The sequence below is a fragment of the Anolis sagrei genome, chromosome X (genome assembly GCF_037176765.1).
Source record: "Anolis sagrei isolate rAnoSag1 chromosome X, rAnoSag1.mat, whole genome shotgun sequence".
Lineage (NCBI taxonomy): Eukaryota > Metazoa > Chordata > Lepidosauria > Squamata > Dactyloidae > Anolis > Anolis sagrei.
In genome coordinates this window covers 28905848-28933192 of record NC_090034.1, presented here as the reverse complement: position 1 = coordinate 28933192, position 27345 = coordinate 28905848, and the positions used below count along the sequence as shown (strand labels likewise).

Sequence of the window (27345 nt, the reverse complement as noted above, 5' to 3'; positions counted from 1 at the left end):
TGCTGTCCCTTTAAGAGTCGAGAGGGAGGAGGGAAGGCAAAAGGAGGTGGGCGTGGCCACAGAAGAAGGCAAAAGCAGCCCCTCGTTGTTTTTATCGCACCTGCGCGTTGAGCTTCGCGCTTCTTTGCGCATGCGTTCTAACCCTCAGGGCTCGCGGGGGGGGCGTGGGTTGAGAACGACTTGCCGGGCCGAGCATGCGCCGTCGAGACACAGGAGCGGAGGGAGAGAGAAAAACTCCTAACGAGCGCTCGCTCTGGATTGATCAGCCTTCCCCGTCACGTGGCGGCGGCGCGAGATCCGATTGGCTGGCGCTGGCTTTGGCCTTCCCACCTGTCCCTAGCGCGTTGGATGCTGGAAGCCAAGATGGCGGCGGAGCTGGTGGAGGCGAAAGTGAGTGAGTGAAAGAAGCGGCGGCGGCGGAGGAGGAGGAGGAGGAGGAGGGGGGAGGGCTTTTTGCCCGGCTTCCGCAAATAAGCCCATTCACACATATCTATATCTATAGATATAGATATTAGGCATGAAGGTATTTCTGTGGGGAGGGGGGAGTTAGTGTCTGAGGGAAAGAGGCGTGGCCTGGGAAGGGGCGTGGCTAGGCAAGGGGCGTGGCCTCCTGCAGCCACAAGCCCGCCCACTGCTCCAAAGGGAGGGACTCCTCCAATGCCCCTCTCATTGGGATTAGAAATCATGTAAGCATTACAAGAGAATTATATAGACCTTGTTACATCCTCAGAACCAATACTAATAATACTACTAATAATTACATTAGTGTTATTACTACTAATAATAATTTTATTATTAGTAGTATACTGCAATATTACTAATAATGTGTATTGGTATAGTTGTAATAATAATAATAAACTTTATATCCCGCCGCCATCCCCCAAAAGGGACTCGGGGCGGCTTACAAGGCAGTCCAATGTGCAGCATAACATAAATGGTATAAATAAAACAATATCACATAAAAAGTGTAAAAAAAACAGCTATCAGGACACATAAAATAAGATAATACAGTTTTAAAAATGCAGACCATCTGTAGTTAAAACTAGCTGTCACAGCTAAAGTGCCAGAGTGTCAACCTCATGTGGGCCAAAAGCCTGCTTAAAAATCCATGTTTATAGGCTGGATCGAAAGGATTCAAGAGTGGGGGCTAACCTAATCTCTATTCCAGTACCAGGGAGTACCTGGCTCCCTGGTATTCCAGTACCAGGGAGCCACCAAAGAGAAGGCCCTCTCTCTCGTCCCCACCAACCACGCTTCAGATGGTGGTGGGACCGAGATAAGGGCCTCCCCTGCCAGTCTCAAAGCCCACACCTGTTCATAGAAGGAAAGGCAGTCTCGAAGATAGGATGGATCGAAGCGTATAGTGCTTTATAGGTAATAACCTGGACCTTGAATTGAGACTGGAAACTTGCTGGAAGCCAGTGGAGCTGTTTTAGTAGGGGCATGGTATGTTCCCTCTAGCTAGCCCCAGTTAGTAATCTGGCAGTTGACCTTTGCACTAACTGCAGTTTCCGAACTGCCTTCAAAGGTAGCCCCATGTAGAGCACATTGCAAAAGTCCATTCTAGATGTAACTAAGGCATGGACCACTGTGGCCAAGTCAGGCCTCTTGAGGTTCGGTCGCAGCTGGTGCACAAGTTTTAACAGTGCAAAGGCCCTTCCAGCCACTGCTGACACCTCAGCATCCAGTGTCAGCGCTGAGTCCAGGAGGACCCCCAGACTGCAGATCTGTGTCCTCAAGGGGATTGTAACCCTGTCAAGCACCGGTTGCCATCCTATACCCCAATCAGCCTTGCGACTGACCAGGAGGACCTCTGTCTTGTTTGGATTAAGCTTCAGCTTGTTAGCCCTCATCCAGTCCATCACAGCTGCCACGTACTTGTTCAGGATCCATGGAGCTTAATTAGAATTCAGTGGAAAGGCGTAATAGAGTTGTGTGTCATCTGTGTAGAAATGACACTCAACTTCAAAACTCCGGATGACCTCACCCAGTGGTTTCATGTAGATATTGAAAAGCACGAGGGGGAGAATGGAATCTTGCGGGACCCCGCAGATCAATGGCCAGGGGTCTGAGCAGGTGTCCCCCAGCATCACCATGTGGGAATGATCCCCCAGGAAGGAATGGCGCCACAGCAAAGCAGTGCCTCAAGACCAATTCCAGAGAGCCAACCAAGAAGGATACCATGGTCAATTGTATCGAAAGCCACTGAGATGACCAGGAGAACCAGCAGGGGCATACTCCCCCTCTCTGCGGAGGTCATCCACCAAGGTGACCAAAGCTGTCTCAGTTCTGTGACCAGGCCTAAAGCCAAACTGTGATGAATCAAGATAATCGGTTTCATCCAAGAATCCCTGGAGTTGAGAGGCCACCACCTGCTCTAGAACCTTGCCCAAAAAAGGGAAATTAGAAATAGGCCGGTAGTTATTTAGTATAGAGGAGTCCAGGAACGACTTTTTAGAATTGGTTTTACAATTGCTTTTTTAAAGCTAGATGGTATTTTCACTGCTCCAACGAGGCATTGATGATCCACGAGAACCACTCAGCCAATCCCTCACCAGCAAGTTTGATAAGCCAGGAAGGGCAAGGATCTAAAGCACACAGGTGGTCGCTCTCACCACTCCAAGAATCTTGTCCGCGTCATCAGGCCAAACAAGCTGAAACAAACAGGTGAAGGTTTGTTTTTGTTTATTCATTCAATCACTTCTGACTCTTCGTGACCTAATGGACCAGCCCATGCCAGAGCTCCCTGTCGGCCGTCACCACTCCCAGCTCCTTCAGAGTCAAGCTAGTCACTTCAAGGATTCCATCCATCCGTCTTGCCCTTGGTCGGCCCTCTCTCTTTTTCCTTCCATTTTCCCCAGCATCATTGTCTTCTTTAATCTTTTCTGCTTTCTTATGATGTGGCCAAAGTACATCATAAGGGAGGGCTTTTGCACAATTGAGACTTGTGCGCCAACTGTGACCGTACCTCGCGAAGGCTGATCTGGCCGGGGTGGTGCATGCCTTGGGCACCTCTAGATTGGACTCTTGTAATGCGCTCTACGTGGGGCTGCCCTTGAAAATGGCTCGGAAATTTCAACTGGTCCAAAGGGCAGCAGCCAGGATGTTAACTGGGGCCCCTTACAGAGAGAGGTCAACCCTCCTGTTCAAGGAGCTCCACTGGCTGCCGTTTATTTTCCGAGCCCAATTCAAGGTGCAGGTGCTTACCTACAAAGCCCTAAACGGTTTGGGACCATCCTACCTGCGTGACCGCATCTCCATCTACGAACCCACACGGTCCCTTCGGTCATCCGGAGAGGCCCTGCTCGTGATTCCACCTGTGTTGCAGGCGCGTTTGGTGGGGATGCGTGACAGGGCCTTTTCTGTGGTGGCCCCCCGACTCTGGAATACCCTCCCCAAAGATCTTGGACAGGCCCCTACATTGGCAGTCTTTAGAAAGAACTTGAAGACCTGGCTGTTCCGATGTGCCTTTCCAGAATAGTAATCTCCAATAACAAGTCCCAGAAGCACTTTATTAGAACTGAGATTGCTGCACACTGCACTTACCCTAGAATCTGAACATATCACCTTTCACATCAGCACTTTTAACCCTGTACCCATTACTCTGGCCCGGCCCAGTTTTATAGTGTCTTGATGTATTGTTTATTGTAATATTGCTTTAACTGTTTTTAATTTGCTTTGGTGTTGTATTGTTGTGCTGTTTTGAGGCCTTGGCCTTTGTAAGCCGCATCAAGTCCTTTGGGAGATGCTAGCGGGGTACAAATAAAGTTTAATAATAATAATAATAATAATAATCTTTGCCTTTAATATCCTTCCCTCCAATGAGCAGTCGGCTTTATTTCCTGAAGTATGGACTGGTTGGATCTTCTCGGGGTCCAAGGCACTCTCAGAATTTTCCTCCAGCACCACAGTTCAAAAGCGTCTGTCTTCCTTCGCTATTTTATCAAGACAGGTTTTGTTGTTGTTCATTCGTTCAGTCGTCTCCGACTCTTCGTGACCTCATGGACCAGCCCACGCCAGAGCTCCCTGTCGGCCGTTACTACCCCCAGCTCCCTCAAGGTCAGTCCAGTCACTTCAAGGATGCCATCCATCCATCTTGCCCTTGGTCGGCCCCTCTTCCTTTTGCCTTCCACTTTCCCCAGCATAATTGTCTTCTCTAGGCTTTCCTGTCTCCTCATGATGTGGCCAAAGTACTTCAACTTTGTCTCTAGTATCTTTCCCTCCAGTGAGCTGTCGGGTTTTATTTCCTGGAGGATGGACTGGTTGGATCTTCTCGCAGTCCAAGGCACTCTCAGAACTTTCCTCCAACACCACAGCTCAAAAGCATCGATCTTCCTTCGCTCAGCCTTCCCTAAGGTCCAGCTCTCACATCCGTAGGTTACTACAGGGAATACCATGGCTTTGACTAGGCGGATCTTTGTTGCCAGTCTGATGTCTCTACTCTTTACTATTTTATCGAGATTGGACATTGCTCTCCTCCCAAGAAGTAAGCGTCTTCTGATTTCCTGGCTACAGTCTGCATCTGCAGTAATCTTTGCACCTAGAAATACAAAATCTGTCACGGCCTCCACATTTTCTCCCTCTATTTTCCAGTTGTCAATCATTCTTGTTGCCATAATCTTGGTTTTTTTGACGTTTAGCTGCAACCCGGCTTTTGCGCTTTCTTCTTTCACCTTGATTAGAAGGCTCCTCAGCTCCTCCTCGATTTTGGCCATCAGAGTGGTGTCATCTGCATATCTGAGGTTGTTAATGTTTCTTCCAGCAATTTTCACCCCAGCTTTGCATTCATCCAGCCCCGCACATCGCATGATGTGTTCTGCATACAAGTTAAAAAGGTTGGGTGAGAGTATGCAGCCTTGCCGTACGCCTTTCCCAATCTTGAACCAGTCTGTTGTTCCGTGGTCAGTTCTGACTGTTGCTCCTTGGTCCTTGTACAGATTCCTCAGGAGAGAGACAAGGTGGCTTGGGATGCCCATCCCACTAAGAACTTGCCACAATTTATTATGATCCACACAGTCAAAGGCTTTAGAATAGTCAATGAAGCAGAAGTAGATGTTTTTCTGAAACTCCCTGCCTTTCTCCATTATCCAGCGGATATTGGCAATCTGGTCTCTCGTTCCTCTACCTTTTCTAAACCCAGCTTGAACATCTGGCAACTCATAATGCTAACATTGTGCTATTCTAATATACTATATTGCATGAACATATCATATTGATAATAATCATGTAGCACGATGTAATACTAATAATATAATACTATATCATAATATAATAATTTTATATTATATATTACATGTAATATTACTAATAATATTGCAGTATAGTGGCATAGTACAATATAGTAACATATAATACTAATATTGTGCTATGCAAATAATATAAATAAATAAATATCCAACTTCCTGTTCCCCCCTACAATTTACCCCAATCAGTCCCACATATGTGGACCCAGGCGTATTGCTTTGCTAATAATATATTGTATATAATATAACATTGATAATATTATAATGTAACAATACAGTCATTAGTATTTTATTATTATTATTATTATTATTAAAGCACCGAGCTGCTGAACTTGCTGATCAAAAGGTCGGTGGTTCGAGTCTGGGGAGCTGACTCAGCTTCTACCAACCTAACAGTTCAAAAACATGCAAGTATGAGTAGATCAATAGGTACCACTTCTGCGGAAAGGTAATGGCGCTCCATTCAGTCATGGTGGTTCTTCAGCTCAGAAATGGAGATGAGCACCACCCCCCAGAGTCTCACATGACTAGATTTAATGTCAGTGGAAACCTTTACCTTTGAGGTACTGGGATGTATAGTTCACCTGTAATCTAAGAGCACTCTGAACTCCACCAACGATGGACCTGGAACTCACTTGGCACACAGAACCCCCGTGACCAACAAAAAGTACTGAGTCTTTGGAGGGATTTATAGGAGTTGTAATATGCCTACATCCAGAGAGCAGTGTGAACCCAAAGACCGATGGATCTGGACCAAACTTGGCACGCATACCTGATATGCCCAAATTTGAATACTGTAAAGGGAAACCTTACCTTTACTAATAATGCAATTATTATTATGCCGAAGAGTGCATAGGATTACAGCCGGTGTTGGACGGGGGTTACACTCTCCTTGAAGACACAGCTTCGCAGCTTGGGAGTTCTCCTGGATTCTTTGCTGAGCCTGGAACCTCCAGGTCTTAGCTGTGGTCGGGGAGCTTTTGCACAATTAAGGCCAGTTGCTACCGTACCTTGGGAAGCCAGACTTGGCCATGGTAGTAAATGCTCTTATTACATTCTGTATAGACTACTGCAATGCATTCTACGTGAGGTTGCCTTTGAAAACTGTTCGGAATATTCGATTGTTCCAACAGGCAGCAGTCAGGTTGCTCACCAGAGTTGCGTACAGAGATAGGACATCCCTTCTGTTGTGCCAGCTCTACTGGCTGCCAGTCTGCTACCAGTACCAAGCACAATTCAGAGTGCTGGCTTTAGCCTTTAAAGCCCTAAATGATTCTGGCCCAGCTTACCTGTCCAAATGTATCTCTCCCTATGAACCAGTTAGAACATTGAGATCTGCAAGGGAGTCCCTGCTCTGGGTCCTGCCGCCTTTGCAGGTGCGATTGGAGGGGATGAGAGACAGGGCCTTCTCATTGGTGGCCCCTCGGCTGTGGAACTCCCTCCCCAGTGACATTAGATCTACCTCCTCCCTCCTGGCTTTCAGAAGGAACGTGAAAACATGGCTTTGGGATCAAGCCTTCGGAGAATAGTGCAGTGCAATAACAGATATGGAATATGTGCAATTACTATTGGGACAGTCCTGGACTACAATATTTATTTATTTATTTATTTATTTACTTTACTTCTATACCGCTGTTCTCAGCCCAGAGGCGACTCACAGCGGTTCACAAGACACATGACACAGCAAAATTCAATGCACCAATATAAAACAGTTAATACCCTAATCTATTACACAGTTAGTACACACAGTTAGTAATGATGGTGTGGTTTTGATATTGAATGTAATGTTTTTAAATATTTAATATGTATTAATTGTAATGTTTATTGGAATTTTGTGTTGCTGTAAGGCATTGAATAATTGCCTATGTGTAAGCCACCATGAGTCCCCTTCGGGGTTGAAAAAGGTGGGATATAAATAGAGTAAATAAATAAATATAAAATATAATAATAATATTGTAATATAGTAATACTAATATTTTAAATATAATACTACAGATAATATATAATAATATAGAATGATATACTATTTTATTGTATATTTGTGTATTTTAAGTTGTAATGTTTTTGATTGGGAGCTGCTTTGAGTCTCTCTAGGGAGAAATAAAGTGGGAAATAAATAAATAAAGTAAAATTTTAAAAAGTTACTTTTTGGAGGAGATATCAATAGCCCTGACAGCAAAACAATATGTATGTATGTATGTATTATTATTATTATTATTATTATTATTATTATTATGTATACTGTATGTATTCGAGTATAAGCCTAGTTTTTTTACGCTGAAAAAGCCCCCCTCAACTTATACTTGGGTGAGTATATGCCCCACGCCTTCCTACCAGAATGCTTACCTCTCCACACAAGCACCCACCTTCCTCTCCTCTCTGTGCCAGTCTTTCCCACTTTTCCTTATTCAAAATGTATAGTTAAAATAAACCATGGTGATTATTGGAAGGATACGTCAGCACATTTACATTGAAGAAAGTTAGACTAATGATTTAATCACAGTTGGACAGTCTTATCTTAAAATACATTTTATGTAAATATTCAAAAACATTTCACCTACCGATGCCTCAATTAATGTAATTTTATTGGTATCTATTTCTATTTTGAAATTTACCAGTAGCTGCTCCATTTCCCACCCTCGGCTTATACTCAAGTCAATAAGTTTTCCTAGCTTTTTGTGGTAAAATTAGGTGCCTCAGCTTATTTTTGGGTTGGCTTATACTCAAGTATATATGGGTATTTATATCCTGCTTTCCTAAAGGAGACTCAAAGCAGTGAACACTCAGAATCATACAATACACATTATTATTATTATTATTATCATCATCATCATCATCATCATCATCACACCATTTCTCTCTCAAAAGCTACTCAAAATGGCTAACTCTAAAAAAATCATACAATTTGTATTATTATTATTATTATTATTATTATTATTATTAGTTGTAGTAGTATATCTCATGTTTTTCTTTTCCAGAGGAGACATATATAAATTATATCCTTATTATTATGTGTATTTATATCCTGCTTTTTCTCTCCCAAAGGAAACTCAAAGCGGCCAACACTCAGAATTATACAATACATGTTCTTTTTCTTCTTAATTATAATTATAATTATTATTATTATTAGTAGTAGTAGTAGTATTGATGCCCTGCCTTTCCTCTTTCTCCAGAACATGGTGATGAGCTTCCGGGTCTCGGACCTGCAGATGTTGCTGGGCTTTGTGGGGAGGAGCAAGAGCGGTCTGAAGCATGAGCTGGTCACGCGGGCCTTGCAGCTGGTCCAGTTCGACTGCAGCCCAGAGCTCTTCAAGAAGATCAAGGAGATCTACGAGACGCGCTATGCCAAGCTCTCAGAGCCCCCGGGGGCCCCCAAGCCGCAAGTCTCCCCGACAGCCCCCACGCAGCCCCCGACGGCCCCAGACGGAATGCCCCTCCACGCCTCCTTTGACCGCAGCGGAAACAACAACACTGCTGTACCCCGGACTGCCCTCTCCTCCACCAACATTGACTATCCCTCCCTCTATGGGAAGTATCTCAACGGACTGGGGCGCTTGCCTGTCAAGCCGGTCAAGCCAGAGGTGCGGCTGGTGAAGCTGCCTTTCTACACCGTCTTGGACGAGCTGCTGAAGCCCACTGAACTTGGTGAGTTCACCTTTCTGTGTCTCCCAAAGGGGCTACTTCTAGATTCCTTTGCAACCTGATGCAAATTCACAGGACTCCACAAAATAAGCCATCCGCTTCAAAACTCCCTTTCCACAAAGCCTCCTCAAACCCGCTGTTTGGGCCTCCATTTCCCAGGAATCCTGACCATTGAACAAGCTAGCAATTAGGGCCTCTGGGAATTGGAGGCCCAAACAGCTAGGGGGCTGCAGGTTTAAGCATAGCATTTTATTTATCGTGTCAGGAGTGAATTGAGAATACAGTTGTAATGTATAAAAAACCACAAGCAAAGTTAGAAACTTGGCATTATACTAAATTTCCTTTGATCAGAAGCTGGCGACTTGGAGTGCCTCTGGTGTCGCTTTGAGAAGGTCCTCCATTGTGCATGTGACAGGGCTCAAGCTGCATTGTAGTAAGTGGACTGTGGTTTGCTTTTCTCCACACTCGCATGTCGTGAACTCCACTTTGAGACTCCATTTCTTAAGGTGCATCTCATTGTGCCAGAGCGCAGTCTGTTCAGCGCCTTCCAAGCCTCTCAATCTTCTGTGTGCCCGGGAGGGAGTCTCTCGTCTGGTATCAGACGCTGATTGAGGTTCCGGGTTTTAGCCTGCTACTTTTGGGCTCTCACTTTCTGAGGTGTTCCTGAAAGTATCTCTGTAGATCTTAGAAAGCTGTTTGTTGATTTATGGCAATGGCATGGTGGCTGATATCCAAACAGGGGATGGGCCAGAGATGTCACTGTCTTGGTCTTTTCTTTACTGGGTGCTATTTCCTTGTGGAAGTCAGGTGGTGCGATACCGGCTAAACAGTGTAATTTCTTCAGCGGTGTAGGTTGTAGACATCCAGTGATAATGCGGCATGCCTCATTAAGAGCCACATCCACTGTTTTAACATGGTGAGATCTATTCTACACTGGGCATGCAAATTCAGCAGCAGAGTAGCAAAGTGCAAGGGCAAATGTCTTCACTGTCTCTGGTTGTGATCCCCAGGTTGTGCTAGTCAGCTTTCGTATGATACTATTTGTAGCATATTTTAAGCATAGTGCATAAGATAGAAGTACAGTGCCATTCTCTGACGCACATATACACACAAATTGGAGCTGAGATCCAGACTGTCTCAAGGACCGTGTTTTCCCATTTTAATTTTTGTATTGTTTTTAAATTCTATTGGGTTGTGTCCTGTTATTGTTAGCCACCTTGAATCCCTATGGGGAGAAATGCGGGATAAAAATAAACTAAATTATCAAAATGATAATGTAAGCTTCCTTGAATCCCTGTGGGAGAAAGATGGGATAAAAATAAAGATAAAAGATAATAATAATAATAATAATAATGTAAACTGTCTTGAGTTTCTATGGGGGAAAGGCAGAATAAAAATAAAGATGATAATAGTAGTAGTAATAATAATAATAATAATAATATTGTAAGCTGTTTTGAGTTTCTTTGGGGGGAAAGGCAGAATAACAACAACAATTGTTGCCATGGACCGACCACTTCCTGGTCAGATTTAGGCTCACTGCGTCCCCTAACCTCTGCAGAGGTGGAGGACCCATTAAGTTGGTCTGCCCCAGGAGGCTTATGGATCCGGATGGATTCCTGATGGCTCTTGGGGAGTTTCCCGCTGCCTCGGTAGGTGATCCTGTCGAGGCCCTGGTCACTCTCTGGAATGGGGAGATGACTAGGGCAATTGACACGATCGCTCCGGAACGTCCCCTCTCAAGCAGCCGAGCTAAACCAGCTCCCTGGTTCACCGAGGAGTTGACAGCGATGAAGCGAAGGAAGAGGGAACTAGAGAGTGTGTGGCGTTCGGATCCGAGTGAGCCAAATCGAACACGGTTTGTGTCCTTTTTAAGGGCATATGCCGCGGCAATAAAAGCCGCAAAGAAGGCCTTCTTTGCGGCCACTATTGCGCCTGCAAAGAACCGTCCGGCTGAGCTGTTCCGAATTGTCAGAGGCCTTTTAAATCCCACCACTCAAGGTGGGAACCCTGACGATTCGACTTCTCGCTGTGAAGGTTTTGCTCAGTTCTTTGCAGACAAAGTCGCTTTGATCCGTTCTGGTCTGGATACCATGTTAATGGCAGTCTCTGAGGATGTAACACGACCACCTGCTTGTCCAGTTTTGATGGATTCATTTCAATTGGTGAAACCCAAGGATGTGGACAAGATACTTGGAGGAATAAGGCCAACCACATGCATCCTGGACCCCTGCCCATCCTGGCTTCTAAAGTAGGCCAGAGGCCAGAGGGGGATTGGCTGAGTGGGTTAAGGTGGTGGTTAATGCTTCCCTTCGGGAAGGCAAGATTCCAGCGAGCTTAAAACAAGCTATAATAAAACCGCTGTTGAAGAAACCATCACTGGACCCCACTAAATTCGACAACTATCGGCCAGTTTCCTATCTCCCCTTCTTGGGCAAAGTCTTGGAACGTGTGGTGGCCTCACAACTCCAGGTATTCTTGGTAGACACGGATTATCTAGACCCGGCACAGTCTGGCTTTAGGCCGGGACATGGTACCGAGACAGCCTTGGTCGCCTTAGTGGATAATCTGCGCCGGGAGCTCGACAGGGGGAGTGTGTCCCTGTTGGTGCTGCTGGACCTCTCAGCGGCCTTCGATACCGTCGACCACGGTATCCTTCTGGGACGCCTCGCAGGGATGGGTCTTGGAGGTACTGTTTTGCAGTGGCTCCGATCATTCCTGGAGGGTCGATCTCAGAAGGTGTTGTTGGGGGACACATGTTCAACCCCACAACCATTGTCTTGTGGGGTTCCTCAGGGCTCAATATTGTCTCCCATGTTGTTCAACATCTACATGAAGCCGCTGGGGGAGATCATCCGGAGTTTCGGGGTACGGTGTCATCTGTACGCGGATGATGTCCAACTCTATCACTCCTTTCCACCTGCTACTAAGGAGGCTGTCCAGGTCCTGAACCGGTGCTTGGCCGCTGTGACGGTCTGGATGAGGGCGAACAAATTGAAATTGAATCCAGACAAGACAGAGGTACTCCTGGTCAGTCGCAAGGCCGAACAGGGCATAGGGTTACAGCCTGTGTTGGATGGGGCCGCACTCCCCCTGAAGACGCAGGTTCGCAGCTTGGGTGTGACCCTGGACTCATCGCTGAGCCTGGAACCCCAGGTTTCGGCAGTGACCAGGGAAGCATTTGCACAGCTAAAGCTTGTGCGCCAGCTGCGCCCGTACCTTGGGAAATCTGACTTGGCCACGGTAGTCCACGCTCTGGTTACATCCCGTTTAGACTACTGCAACGCTCTCTACGTGGGGTTGCCTTGAAGACAGTTCGGAAGCTCCAACTAGTCCCAACGCTCGGCAGCCATGATTTTAACAGGAGCGGAGCGCAGGGAGCACACAACCCCCCTGTTGCGCCAACTCCACTGGCTACCGATCTGCTACCGGGCTGAATTCAAAGTGCTGGCGTTGGCCTTTAAAGCCCTAAACGGTTCTGGCCCAAGCTACCTATCTGACCGCATCTCTGCCTATGAACCCACCAGGACTTTGAGATCTTCCGGGGAGACCCTGCTCTCGATCCCGCCTGCTTCTCAAGCTCGGCTGGCGGGGACGAGAGATAGGGCCTTCTCGGTGGTGGCTCCTCGGCTGTGGAACGCCCTTCCTACGGACATTAGACTAGCACCATCTCTAATGGTATTCCGCAAAAAGGTGAAGACCTGGATGTTTGTGCAGGCGTTTGAGTAATTTAGTGCAATCTGGTAATGGAACATAGGTATGGAACAATGGACGACGAACCTGGACTACGCTTGGATGATGAGAAGATTGGGTACGGTTGTTTTTTGTAATAATTGTGCATTGTAATTGCTTATTGTTAATTTATGGATAATGTGTTGAGTCAATTGTTGTATGTTGTATGGAACCACTGCTGTTTCTACTGTTTTATTGTTTGTGAACCGCTGTGAGTCGCCTTCGGGCTTGAGATACAGCGGTATATAAGCAAAGTAAATAAATAAATAAATAAATAAATAAACAATGACAGTAACATCAAAAATATTGTAAGCCTCCTTAAGTCCATATGGGGAGAATGGCTAATAGAAATAACGTAAATTATAATGATGATAAAGTTATTGTATGTTTCCTTGAATCCCTATGGAGAGAAAGGTGGGATAGAAATAAAGATAATATCAATGATGATGATGATGATGTTGATGTTATTATTGTAAGCTGTCTTGAGTTTCTTTGGGGGAAAAGACAGAATAAAAACAACAACAACAATAATATTGTAAGCCTTCTTAACTCCCTATGGAGGGAAATGCAGAATAAAAATAAACTAAATTATAAAAATGATAATGTAAACTTCCTTGAATTCCTATGGGAGAAAGATGAGATAGAAATAAAGATATTATCAATCATAGTTATTATTATTATTATTATTATTATTATTATGTTATTGTAAGCTGTCTTGAGTTTCTTGGAGGGAAAAGGCAGAATAATAATAACAATAATAATATTGTAAACCTGCTTAAATCCCTATGGGGAGAAAGGTGGATAGAAATAACGATTTCATCATCATCATCATCATCATAAATAATAATAATAATAATAATAATAATGTTATTGTGAGCTGTCTTGAGTTTCTTTGGGTGAAAATAACAACAACAACAACAACAACATTGTAAGCCTCCTTAAGCCCCTATGGGGAGAAAGGTGGATAGAAATAAAGTAAATTATAATGATGATAAGGTTATTGTAAGCTTCCTTGAATCCCTCTGCCAGGGGTCCTCAAACTAAGGCCCGGGGGCCGGATGCGGCCCTCCAAGGTCATTTACCCGGCCCTCGCTCAGGGTCAACTTAAGTCTGAAATGACTTGAAAGCACACAAAAACAACAATCCTATCTCATCAGCCAAAAGTAGGCCCACACTTCCCATTGAAATACTAATAAGTTTATATTTGTTAAAATTGTTCTTCATTTTAATCATTGTATTGTTTTTAAGTGTCTTTTGCACTATAAATAAGATATGTGCCGTGTACAGAGGAATTCATTCATGTTTTTTTCAAATTATAATCCGGTCCTCCCAACAGTTTGAGGGACCGTGACTTGGCCCTCTGTTTAAAAAGTTTGAGGACCCCTGCCCTATGCAGAGAAAGGTGGGATAGAAATAAAGATATTATTATTTATTAATAATTATGTTATCGTAAGCTATCTTGAGTTTCTTTGGAGGAAAAGGCAGAATAAAAATAAAGATAAAACCCATATATACTAGAGTATAAACTGACCCAAATATAAGCCAAAGCACCTAATTTTACCAAAAACTTCCTGGGAAAATATACTGTCTTGAATATAAGTCGAGGGTGGGAAATGCAGCAGCTACTGGTAAATTTCAAAATAAAAATAGATATCAATAAAATTAAATTAACTGAGGCATCAGTAGGTTAAATGTTTTTGATTATTTACCGTATTTCAAAGAAAAACAGTAAACTAGCTCTGTTAAGTGGAAAAGTAGAGTAAACAAAAACAATATGGTATCAATAATAACGTTATAACAATAACAACAGGCAAACATTCAATGCCTATATAAACAGTGCAGAGCTAGATATAGATCTGTAATTATATATACTAATTTCACATATGCATTTTCCCCTGAAACGTTTGCAAATCCTCTCTGTATGTTCATTTCCCTCCTACAATATTTGCAAGCCCTATATCTCTATGTTTATATCTATCTAGACATCTCTCTCTACGTTTCCTCTGCAATATTTGCAAGCTGTATATACCTTTATTCATAACTATCTCGACATACCAATATATATTTGTGTGTGCATTTCCCCCCTCTAATATTTGCAAGCCCTATATATCTATATTCATATATATCTATCTAGCCACCTCTATATAGATAATTATATCTATATAGGATTTGCAAAGACTTGCAAACATGTGAGGGGAAAATTCCTATATGAAAATAATGTATACATATAGATACAGCTACAGATACACAGGAACATGGAAATCTCTAGATATCTGTATACATACAGGATTTGAAACAACCTGAAAAAATATGAGGGGAACATTCATTTATAAAATTAATGTGTGTGTATGTATATGTGTATATATATATATATAGAAAGATACAGAAATAACGGTACATAGGGATGGCAAAGGCTTACGGGGGGAAATGCCTATATATCTGTAGCAGAGATTTCAGGGGAAAATGCTTTCATGCTTTTATAAGATTAATGGATATTCCTGACTTGCAAGGGCTTCTCTCCTTCTTGAGCGAGTGAGGGAGGTTTTGGAAAAGAAAACACACTGTTAAAGGAGGAGAGAGAACTATATCATATATTGCAAACAATGGCCTCCAGGCTTTGCCGGCTTGATCCCATTATAAGCTGTGAAAGGCTTTTTCAGCCAAAAAAAAAGGACTGAAAAACTCAATTTATCTTCGAGTATATATGGCCCCCTGGTGGCACAGTGGGTTAAACTGCTGAGCTGCTGAACTTGCTGACCAAAAGCTTCTGCCAACCTAGCAGTTTGAAAACATGCAAATGTGAGTAGATCAATAGGTAGAACTTCTGCAGTCATGCTGGCCACATGACCTTGGAGGTGTCCATGGACAACGCTGGCTCTTCGGCTTAGAAATTGAGTTGAGCACCACCCCCCAGAGTCAACATGTCTAGACTTAATGTCAGGGGAAACCTTTACCTTATATAGTAATAATAGTAGTAGTAATATTGTAAGCTGCCTTAAGTCCCTGTGGGGAGAAAGGTGGATAGAAGTAATACTAATAATAATAATAATAATAATAATAATAATAATAATAGAACAGGTAAAGGAAGGGTTTGTGGAGAAAGTGGATACATAATAATAATAATAATAATAACAACAACAACAACAACAATAATAATAACTTTAGACTACTGCAACGCTCTCTACGTGGGGTTGCCTTTGAAGACGGCTCGGAAGCTCCAATTAGTCCAATGGTCGGCAGCCATGATACTAACTGGAGCGGAGCGCAGGGAGCACACAACTCCTCTGCTGCACCAGCTCCACTGGCTGCCGATTTGCTACCGGGCTCAATTCAAAGTGCTGGCGTTGGCCTTTAAAGCCCTAAACGGTTCTGGCCCAACCTACCTATCCGAACGTATCTCGGCCTATCAGCCCACCAGGACCCTAAGATCTTCTGGGGAGGCCTTGCTCTCTATCCCGCCTGCTTCACAGGTGCGGCTGGCGGGAACGAGAGACAGGGCCTTTTCTGTGGTGGCCCCTCGGCTCTGGAACGCCCTTCCCATGGAGGTAAGATCAGCCTCCTCGCTGATGGTATTCCGAAGAAGACTAAAAACTTGGATGTTCAAGCAGGCATTTGGCTAATTCGGTGCAATGAATGTGTTGATTACGGATTGGTAATATGGATGATGCAATTGGACCACGATTTTAGTTAGGAGATGTATTGGATTGTGATTTCGTGTAATATTGTGTATATGTTTTTTATGGTTTTAATTGTATACTGTGCACTGTATATTTTGTTGTAAACCGCGTTGAGTCGCCAATTAGGCTGAGAAACGGCGGTATACAAGGACAGTAAATAAATAAATAAATAAATAAATAAATAAATAAATAAATAACGATGATGATGTTATTGTAAGCTGCCCTGAGTCCCAATGGGGAGAATGGTGGGATAGAAATAAAGATGATGCTACTGATGATGATTTAACAATGTATTATAAGTGCCTTAAGTTCCTGTGGGGGGATAGAAATAAAATAATAACAACAACAATAGTAAAAGTGCTGGCTTTAGCCTATAAAGTTCTAAGCGGTTCTGGCCCAGCTTACCTGTCCAAACGTATCTCTTCCTATGAACCATCTAAGAGTTTAAGATCATCTGGGGAGGACCTGCTCTCAGTCCCTCCTTCTTCGCAGGTGCGACTGGCGGGGACAAGAGACAGGGCCTTCTCAGTGATGGCCCCTTGGTTGTGGAACGCCCTCCCCCGGAATATTAGATCAGCCCTCTCCCTTCGACCTTCAGGAAAAAAGTGAAAACATGGCTATTTGAACAAGCCTTCAGAATCTAATGCAACATTCAAACACGATACTAGTCGAAAGTGAACATTGGAACAGCTCAGATGACGATTTATGTACAATGGGACTAACAATGAAGGCATTGGTTTTATATGTTTTATTGAATGTATTTCGATAAGCACTGATAGGATTGGACTGGCCATGCCTCATACACAGCCATGCAGTTGGGAGATGCATTTCCTCGGAATGCTCCATAGTGTGAACAATTGTCTCAGCCTCCCTTTGGGGCCTTTTTTTATGTTGGAGGCAGAAGGGCCTAAACAGCTGGGGAAAGAAGCAGGGTGATGTTTCCTATTTGCCAACCTGTCTTTGAAAAGCCTTCTCTCCTTTTTTTACACCTCCCTACCCAGTCCCACAGAACAGCGAGAAGCTGCAGGAGAGCCCTTGTGTCTTTGCCCTGACGCCGCGGCAAGTGGACCTGATCCGGAGTTCGAGGTATCCGCCTGTGTGTCAATTCAGATTTGCGTACAGCAGCAGCTGTATTATCATGTCACGCGCGTATGCCTCCCAAACCACGTTTCGACTGTAGCTCCCAACACTTATTATTATGCCATCTGGGAGTTTCTGGAAGTTGCTGCCTAAGGAGCTCTGTGTGATCCCAAACTCTGCAATTAGCCACGGTTTGTTGCTCTAGTCCTGAAGTCAAACAAACCGCCATTTCTTTTGCAGCCAAAATGATATTAGTGGGCCAACCTTGTTCATTGTTTTTAAAATACTACTACTACTACGAATAATAATAATAATAATAAATACTATTATTAATATTGCTACTTTTACTAAAGAGTTTTTTGAAATCAAATGATCTCTCATAGATTTCAATGAGTGTTTTCTTGTCCTCTCTTTAAAGTGGATGCTTAATCCTGCATTTTGGTCTTTCCTTTCTCCTTCCATTTGACAGGGAGTTGCAGCCAGGTGTGCGGTCGGTGCAGGTCGTCCTCAGGTAAGCCTCCTTCTTGATAGATGGTTTGCTGGCAAGGGCGGGTTCGGCCGCAGGCTCTCAAGCCAGTTTGAGTGACTCTGAATCCTGCCTTGGTTTCCAGAATCTGCTACACCGACACCAGTTGCCCTCAGGAAGACCAGTATCCCCCCCACATCGCTGTCAAAGTCAACCACAACTACTGTTCCGTCCCCGTAAGTTGATGCCGGCATCTATTTTTGAGCTAAACCCACTGGCAGAGGGGATTTTTGCTGGCTAGTACAGCCAAAAGCACCTCTCTGAGTCTTGGAGCGTGGTCTCCTAATCAGAATTAACCTTTTCCTCTCTTTCCCTCTCTCTCTCTCTCTCTCTCTCTCTCTCTCTCTCTCTCTTTTTCCCCCTCTCACTCTCTTTCCCTCTCTCTCATTCTCTTTCTCTCCTTTTTCTTTCTCATTCTCTTTTTGCCTTTCTTACTCACCTCCTTCTTTCTCCCCCTCTCTCTCACTCTCTTGTTCTTCCTTATTCTTTCTCTTTACCACTTTCTTTTCCTTTCTCTTCCTCTTTCTCCCCCTCTCTTATTCTCTCCTTTTCTCTCTTTCTCTTTCCCTTTTTCTTTCTCTTTCTTCTGCCCTCTCTCTCTCTCTCCCTTTCTCCATCTCTCTCATTCTCTTTTTCTCACTCTCTTCTTTCTCTCTCCCTTCCCCTCTTTCTTCCTTTCTCTCATTCTCTCTCTATTCTCTTGTTTTCTTCCTCTCTTTTCTTTCTCTCCCCTCCCTCTCTTTCTTCTTCTTTCTCCGATTCTCTTTCTCTACTTTTCTTTTTCTTTCTCCCTCTTTTTCTGACACTCTATTTCTTTCACTTCCCCCCCCTCTCATTCTCTTCCTTTCTCCCTCTTTCTTCTTTCTCTCTCCTTCCCCTTTCTTCCTCTCATTCTCTCCTGTTCTCTTTCTCTCCTTTTATTTCTCTCTTTCGCTTTCCCTTTCTTTCTCCCTCTCTCTTCTTCCTCCCTTCCTCCCTCTCTTTCTGTCTCTCCCTCATTCTCTCTCCATCTCTCCGTCTCTGTTCCTTTGTCTCTTTTTCTCTCTCTCCCTAGGGCTATTACCCTTCCAACAAACCTGGGGTGGAGCCCAAGAGGCCGTGCCGCCCCATCAACCTCACGCACCTGATGTTCATGACTTCCGCGACCAACCGCATCACAGTCATTTGGGGCAACTACGGAAAGGTGCGCAGCCAATGGGGTACACGCCAAGCGATCCCTTCTTACGCTCTAAATAAAAACCCTTTGACCTTACTTGCTCTGTACTTAAATGGGAGCAGACCCACACTCTTCCCTCCCTTGCGCCCCTACCTCCTTCCTGCTCTGGCAGAGGTCAAGAGCGAGTCACGCTGAAATAGGGATGATCTTTCCTGTTCATTCCTTACATTTGTCAGGGTGGCTGCATTGGAGTAGTTATCATTTGGGGGGTTTCTGCCTGAATTAATTATAATAATAAACAATCCTCTGGAAGCCTGGTTGTATAGGTAGAGGGGACGATGGGATCATGTGGCTGTGTAGATGTGGTCTCCCCATCATTGCCATGATCAACTTCTTGTTTTCTCCCTCTCCCTGCATCCCAACATCAGAGTTATTCTGTGGGCCTCTTCCTCGTGCGGCAAATGACGTCAGCAGAGTTGCTGCAGAGGTTGAAAAACATCGGGATCAAACATCCGGAGCTATGCAAGGCACTTGGTGAGCCCCATTTTTCTCTTTTGCTGCTTGTTTATGGTTTAGATGGGAGGAAGCTGCTTATCGACATCTACCCATCTTTTCTTTCTTTGTCCTTCTTGAAATCACAGTGAAAGAGAAGCTGCGCCTGGATCCAGAAAGTGAAATTGCCACTACCGGGGTCCGGGTCTCTTTAATATGTCCGGTAAGTTTTCCATATTTTGCATGAGGTGGGCTGCTGGCTATTTATTTATCACGTCAGAAGCAAATTGTGGGTACAGTTGTAATGTATTTTAAAACACAAACACATTTTAAAAACTTGGCATTATACTAAATGTCCTTTGACCAGAAGCTGGCCACTTTGGAGTGCCTCTGGTGTCGCTGTGAGAAGGTACGCCATGTGGCAGGGCTCAGACCACATTGTAATCAGTGGTCTGTGGTTTGTTCTTCTCCACACTCACATGTCACGAATTCCACTTTGTGGCCCCTTTTCTTAAGTTGGCTCTGCATCTCATGGTGCCAGAGCACAGCCTGTTAAGTGCCTTTCAAGTTGCCCAGTCTTTTGTGTGACCTGGAGGGAGTTTCTTATCCGGTCTCAGCCACTGACTGAGGTTCTGGGTTTTCGCCTGCCACTTTTGGGCTCTCGCTTGCTTAGGTACTCTGGGAGCATCTCTGTAGATTTTAGGAAGCTATTTCTTGATTTAAAGTGTTGGTGTGCTGGCTGATATTCAAACAGAGGATGGACCGGAGAGTATACTTCCCAACAGATGTCAGATGCTGTGACACCAGCTAAACAGTATAATTTCTCCAGCGGTCTAGGGTGTAGAGATTCTGTGATAATGTGGCAAGTATCACTAAGAGTCACATTCACTGTTTTAACATGGTCAGATGTATTCCACACTGGGCACGCACATTCAGCAGCAGAATAGCAAAGCGCAAGGACACTGTGTCTGGTTGTGATCCCCAGGTTGTGCCAGTCAGCTTTCGTATGATATTTTTAGCAACCACTTTTTGCTTGATAGTCAAGCAGTGTTTCATATAAGTCAGAACACGGTCCAGGGGGACTCCCAGGTATTTTGGTGTACTGCAATTCTCCAGGGGATTTCTTCCCATATAATCCTCAGAGCTCAAGATGCTTACCTGTTCTTAAGGTGAAAAGCACATGTCTGTGTTTTAGATGGATTAGGAATAAATTGGTTTCTCCTGTAATAGGCAGTAAGAGCACCGAAAGCTTTGGAGAGCTGTTCAAGCATTTCAAAGCTCCCTGGTTGAGCAGTGCTAGCACAATCATCAGCATAGATGAAAGTCTTTGTCCCCTCTGGCAGTGGCTGATCATTTCTGTAAATATTGAACATGGATGGATTGAGCACACTCCCCATTCTTCTGTTTTCATTATCTGCTTCTCTGACCCTGGAACCCAACAAAAAAGCTTCTGTGTTGTAGCAGATTTCCTGTGAAGCAGGTGAGGTGGTAGTCTTTCGTGATGTTATAAGCTTTTCTCAGGAGAAGGCGATGATTTACAGTATCATAAGCTGCTGACAGATCTATGAAGACAGCTCCTGTGATCTGTCGCCTTTCAAAACCATCTTCTATGTTCTGAGTCAGGTTCAGCCCTTGTGATGTGCAACTTTTCCCTTTCCTGAAACCAGCTTGCTGTGGAATCACATATCTAACTATCTAATAAATCCACAGCAGACATCTTGTCACTCTCCATGCTCACAAGAAAAAAAGGAGGACTCAGGCTTGCCTTGTGCTCAGAAAAAGAGGCGTGTCCCTGAGAAATATCTCTAGCAAACCAATAGGAGGAGATAATAGATTGACAGGCAGACCTAGAGGCCAATTGGGGAAGGGCTTTTCTCTGCCTATCTTAAGTCCTTGATGAGGAATACAAGCTTGTGCAAAATGTGGTGTGAGTTCCAACATGTGTTCTGCACAAAACCTGTACAAAGAAGCCTTTTCTGCGCAGAAAACAATCTTTTCATGTGTTCTGCGTCATCAGACGTCTTAACCATGGACTTCTTTGTCCTTTGTTTTATATTTTCCCCCTGAAAAGCTGGTGAAGATGCGCTTGTCTGTCCCGTGTCGGGCCGAAACCTGCGCCCACCTCCAGTGCTTCGATGCCGTGTTCTACTTGCAGATGAACGAGAAGAAGCCCACGTGGATGTGCCCTGTCTGCGACAAGCCAGCCACGTATGACCAGCTCATGATCGATGGGTAAGTGAGAAGGCCGCCTCCATTCTTCTGCTCACTTCCAGAAGCTTCCCGAGGAGGTGGGAATGCAAAGCCTGGAATCCTAGGAACTTTCAATCATATTTCAGAGGAAGGAGATGAATGGAGTGCTGGAGACCTCTATTTTGTAGTTTTCAAACGGCCTTAAGGCAGTTGAAGCAGGAAGGAAGGGAAAATAGCCTTAAACGGGAGTGTGACTATTATGTGAGGAAAACAAAAATACCATTTTTTGGCATGCTATTATGTGGTGCTGACCTCTGAGTGCCTTAAAAAAACCCTCTGAAATGCATGGGGTCACCATAAAGTTGGCAGGCAAGTTGAAATCAGATATCCCTATTCTTACTCTCAGAACTCACCACTTTAAAGGCCATTATTAAAAAAACAGTTGGAAGTGGACTTTTCCGGGCCTGGTGCATCCCATTTCAAGGGTCCAAAATTGGACTGTGGGCTGCTTCAGGTTGCCCATTGATTTTATGGGCAGTCTGATTTTACTTGCTGCATGCCTTCAGGTGTTTTTCAACCTGGGAGAAAGCTGTCATGGGCAGGATTTATTCACAGATGGTTTGCCTCCCTCTGAGGCTGAGAATGCCTGACTCATTCGGAGCAGAGATTCAAACCCTGGTCTCCCTGACTCGTAATCCAGCATTCGGGTGGCTGTTAGCGCTCATCATCCCCCGTTTGAAGTCAGGATATTGCCTTGGTTCTGTAGCTTGAATGGACACCCATGTTTTCATCTTGTCCCTCTCATCTAGGCTCCTTTCAAAAATCCTGACGGAATGCGAGGACGCTGACGAGATCGAGTATTTAGTGGATGGCTCCTGGTGCCCCATCAAAGCCGAGAAGGAAAGGAGCTACAGCCCGCAGTGCCCCATCCTGGTCGTGGGAGGCTCAGCAGGTGGGTCCATTCCCTTGGGACCTGGGTCTAGGCCTTTGGGCCTCGCTTCTCCAAGGATCTTGTCCGCATCCTCGAGCTGAACCAATTGAAAAGAATCCATTAAAACTGGAAAAGCAGGTGCTCGTGTTACATCCTCAGATACTGCTGTTAACGTGGCGTCAAAGTCGGAACGGATCAGTGCAACTTTGTCTGCAAAGAACCAAGCAAATGCTTCACAGCGATCTGCTGAGTTGTCAGGGATCTCGCTCTGAGGTGGATTTAAAAGTCCTCTGACAACTTGGAATAGCTCAGCCGGACGGTTCTTAGCAGACGTAATATTGGCTGCAAAGAATGTTTTTTGTGCAGCCTTTATTGCCACGTCATAGCTCCTTAAAAAAGAAACTAGATGTGCTTGGACTGACCCACTACGCTTCCACACACACTCTAGCCACCTCTTCTTTCGCTTCATCGCTGCCAGCTCCTCAGTGAACCAAGGAGCCGGTTTAGCTTGGTTACTCGAGAGGGGGCGTTCTGGAGTGATCGTGTCTATAGCCGTGGTCATCTCCCTATCCCAGAAAGAGACCAGAGCCTTGACAGGGTCACTTACCGAGGAGGCAGGAAAATCCCCAAGAGCCGTCAGAAAACCATTTGGATCCATAAGTCTCCTGGGGCAGACCATTTTAATGGGTCCACCACCCCTGCAGAGGTAGGAAGGCGCAATAAGTCTAAACCTGATCAGGTGGTGGTCGGTCCATGGCAACGGAGCAATTGTTAGCTCCTCCACCCTGCCGCCTTCTTCCCATCCCTGACAGAAAACCAGATCCAGCGTGCGGGTAGGACCTGATACTAATTGGGATAGGCGCATGGTTGCCATGGTGGCCATGAAGTCCTGAACCGCTCCTGACAGAGTGGTCTCGGCATGAACATTGAAGTCCCCCAGCACAATGAGCCGTTGAGACTCCAATGCCTGGCCTGAGACCACTCCAGCTAACTCAGGTAGGGAGACTGTAGTGCAGCGGGGTGGTCGGTACACTAACAGAATCCCTATCCTGTCCACTAACAGAATCCTGTACACTAATAGATTCTAACAGAATCCCTATCCAGGCCAACACACTCAAACGTGGCAGACTGCAAGATGGGGCACCTGGTCAGGGGGATGGAATCCTTATAGACAATTGCGACTCCCCCTCCCCGCCCTCCAGATCTCGCTTGGTGCTGTATGGAGTAACCTGGTGGACAAAGCTGGGAGAGATTACCCCCCCCCCCCCCGGCTCATCCAACCAGGTCTCATTATACAAGCCAGGTCAGCCTGTTCTTCGAGGATTAGGTCCTGGATAATTGATGTTTTTCCATTAACTGACCTGGCATTGAGCAGCACCACTCTCAACCTGGAGGGACCGCCATCCTGGGTACTCAGCTTAACTTTGTTGGGAGCCCGGTTTAAATTTGTAAGAGTTCTTTCACAAATTTTTGGCCGAATTGGTAATTTAGATCTATCACTAATATTAGGCCGCATTGATAAATTGGGTCTCCCTTTCCCGCATCTTCCTCTACCAGTCATCACCTCAATGGGGCCCCCCCACCCAGGACCCACCCCCTCCCCGCTTTGGTCATTTCCCCCATCTCCGGTCCATGTTCTAAAGGACAATCTAAGCTTTTGGGACTTGAGAGTAGGCCCTTGGGTCTCAAGTCTAGGCACTTGGGACTCATCAAAGCCTTGGGAACTCAGGTCTCAGCCTTTGGGAAATGGGTCCAAGAATTTGGGACACATATCTAGGTGTTTGGTACTCAAGTCTAAGCCTTTGGAACTCAGGTCTAGGTCAGAGACCAAATGTTTTTAGTTTTTAAACAGCCTTAAGGCCTTTGAAGCAGGAAGGAAGTCATAATCAGCTTCAAATGGGAGTGCGACTATTATGTGAGGAAAGCAAAAATAGCATTTTTGGCATCCAAAAAGGGGGTTGCAACTTTGATGCAGTGGCGACTTATGTGCTGAAATATAGTAGTTGTAAGCTTGCCCTTAAAGACTCTCTGTTACCTTTGCCTTCCCTCATCCCCTCCTCCTTCTTCTTCCTCCTGGTGTTTCCAGAGGCCACTTCAGACATCAATGGGGGGCCTCCCCAGGCCCCCAGCGTGGAAAATGGCAAGGCCCCGGCCGACGTGGTGGACTTGACGCTGGACAGCTCATCATCGGAGGGTGAGGAGGAAGAAGACGAGGAGGAGGATGAAGACGGGGAGCCTAAACAGAAGGTGCGGCGCGCCTACAAGAATGGCCTGGCCTCTGCTTGCTGACCCGAGGGGGAAAGGCCCTATTAGAAACATCCGCATTGGAATAAAACAAGCTTGAATACCTTGGTGCTTAACTCCGATACTGGAAGAGGGGTCTTCCCACCCCTCGCTTCCCCTCTGCCTTTTGCCACTCTTCTATCTGATCCCGATTCCTCCCTGGTTCTAAGCCAAGACTGTAAGGAAGCTGCTGCATGTCTGGAACATCCTGCTCTGGAGAGGATGGGAGTCGGATCGCGTTATTTCCCGCTCAGCTCCGTTGCCTTTGGAACTGTGCTCCGAAACAGTTGCAGGGGTCGTTTCCCTTCTCCACCCCATTTCCTTGCTTGTCTTGACCCCAACTTGCTTATATTTGGGAGGGGGTGAAAGAGTGGGGGAAACAACTTGACGCTGGCTGGTCAGAGCTCAGCCAAACCCTGCAAACTTTCCAATGGTCTTGTGCGTCATTTTAATTTTGGGGGGGGGGGGAACATTTACCTCGTTCGGCAACCATTCCTTGACTCTTCCTCCTTTCTTCCCATCCTTTCTTACTTGCTGAAGAACCGTTGCTCTTTTTGTGGTCGCTTTGGGGATGGAGGCAGGAACGAAGCAAGCCTCACTTGTTTTTCAAGGCTGCCCTTTACGGCCTCCAACCACATGTGAAAAAAGGACAAGGAATACACACAAGAGAAGAAGCAAAGATTGAAACTTGCTCTTCTTTTTTGTTGCCTCTTCTCGAAGATAATGCAGATGATAGTCTCGTGACTCCCCGCGTCACGATCTTTATCGGAAGTTGAACAGAAGCCATTGCAGGGCGAAGGGTGGGAGATTTATTATTATTATTTGGGTGGGATGTCAGGAAAAGGGGAAGGGCTCTAACCATCGATCTGTCATTATTATTTTTTTCCTTTTCTTTCCTTTGAAGTGCAATAACTTTGTTGTGTGTTTTGAGGAAGACAGGAACAGGAGCCTGTGTGCTCTTTGTTGGGGTTGGGGCTTCTTTTGGGGGATGATGGGCCTTCCGGAGCAAGAAATGGAGGAACTCTTTGTGTCGTTTTCCCTTCTCGGTTTCTAGCCAACTACCTCGGTTTCAAAGGAACGAATATATAAGAATTCAGGTCCGTCAACGAGAGCAGCGCGGAGGCGGCAAGCGAATGGCTGTCTTCCCCCCCCTCCCCACTTTGGGCCTTCAAACTGCTTCGGTGTCTCCATATCCTTGTATGTTTCTGTGGATCCTTGTAAAATACAACCCCCTTTCCTCTAAAATCGTTTTTTCTTGTCTGCTTTCTCCTTCCTTCCTTCTTTCTTTTGAACTTTGCCTCCCGAAAGGTGGCGGTGTCCCCCCTTGAGGCTTCACATTTTCCCCCCTTGAGGCTGAAAGCAGTCTGCACACATTCTCTCCCCCCCCCCCTTCCTTGCCAATCTTTAAAACCCTTCGTCCCCATCTATTCCTTTCTTGTGTTTTTCGTTCTTTCTTTTCCTGCCCTTTTCCTCTGCCAGTGAGGCTACGGCCAAGTGAAAATTAACACAGCAATGAATCTAAATCTGCTTATTGGTTATCAACATTAACATTGCGATGAATTTTAAAGTATCAGTGATCAAAATTAAAACAGTGATGGATTTCAAACTAAAAACCCATTTCAGGAGGATTGTATTGTCCAAAACGCCCCATTTCTCCTCCCAAAATGCCCCTTGAATCTTGTTTTTCCCCATTGCATCCCATTAACTTAACCCTTTTCTCCACCCATCAAACGTTTTGAATATATATTAAGCAATACATTTTCAATTTAAAATAAAACAAAACCACAATCTGCACACTTTTCGGAAGCATTTTAGAGCTGTTCTTTCTTTCGGGTCCCACTTCCTTTATTCCTTTTAATGTCTGTATCCTTATTTAATTGTGTGTTTCTCGCCTCAGTTTCCCATTCTGTATATAACGCTTTCCTTGAATTCCCCTCCTTTCCTTTCCTTTCCTTTCCTTTCCTTTCCTTTCCTTTCCTTTCCTTTCCTTTCCTTTCTTTTCCTTTCCCTTCCCTTCCCTTCCCTTCCCTTCCCTTCCCTTCCCTTCCCTTCCCTTCCCTTCCCTTCCCTTCCCTTCCCTTCCCTTCCCTTCCCTTCCCTTCCCTTCCCTTCCCTTCCCTTTCTTTCTTTCTTTCTTTCTTTCTTTCTTTCTTTCTCTTCCTCTCTTCCTTCCTCCCTCCCTCCCTCCCTCCCTTCCTCTCCTTTTTTTGTAAAGAAAACAAATTATTTTTCTTTCGTTCGATACACATTCTTCAGAAATTCGAGAACTATAGTGTTTGTTAAATGAAATAAAAAGGACATATTTCAACTTTAAGACGTTCCTTTTCTCCTTGTACCTGACATACAAATCACATTGTTGTGATTAAATCCTTGTTATAACACCTGCTCTGTACAAA

The 27345-nt window shown here is 45.0% G+C and overlaps 1 protein-coding gene across 2 annotated transcripts; it reads left to right on the top strand.

The window, feature by feature from the left end:
• The first annotated feature begins 300 nt into the window (after nt 1-300).
• Nucleotides 301-27345, top strand: PIAS4 (protein inhibitor of activated STAT 4). Of its 2 annotated transcripts, none has more exons than XM_060786170.2 (11): nt 301-390; nt 8417-8888; nt 17293-17377; nt 17841-17882; nt 17983-18073; nt 18952-19080; nt 19482-19587; nt 19695-19768; nt 21617-21777; nt 22545-22687; nt 24753-27345. In XM_060786170.2, exons 1-11 carry the CDS (start codon nt 349-351, stop codon nt 24953-24955), a joined length of 1548 nt encoding a protein of 515 aa, XP_060642153.2. In that variant the 5' UTR covers nt 301-348; the 3' UTR covers nt 24956-27345. The 2 variants fall into 2 exon arrangements, with proteins under 2 accessions (XP_060642153.2, XP_060642154.2); XM_060786171.2 differs by having other exon boundaries at nt 339-394.

Coding starts and splice junctions, on each gene's coding strand:
- PIAS4 (XM_060786170.2), top strand. CDS start 349: ATGCTGGAAGCCAAGATGGCGGCGGAGCTGGTGGAGGCGAAA. Junction 17,883..17,982: donor TCGGTGCAGGTCGTCCTCAG/GTAAGCCTCCTT, acceptor CTTGGTTTCCAG/AATCTGCTACACCGACACCA. Junction 19,588..19,694: donor GGAGCTATGCAAGGCACTTG/GTGAGCCCCATT, acceptor TTGAAATCACAG/TGAAAGAGAAGCTGCGCCTG.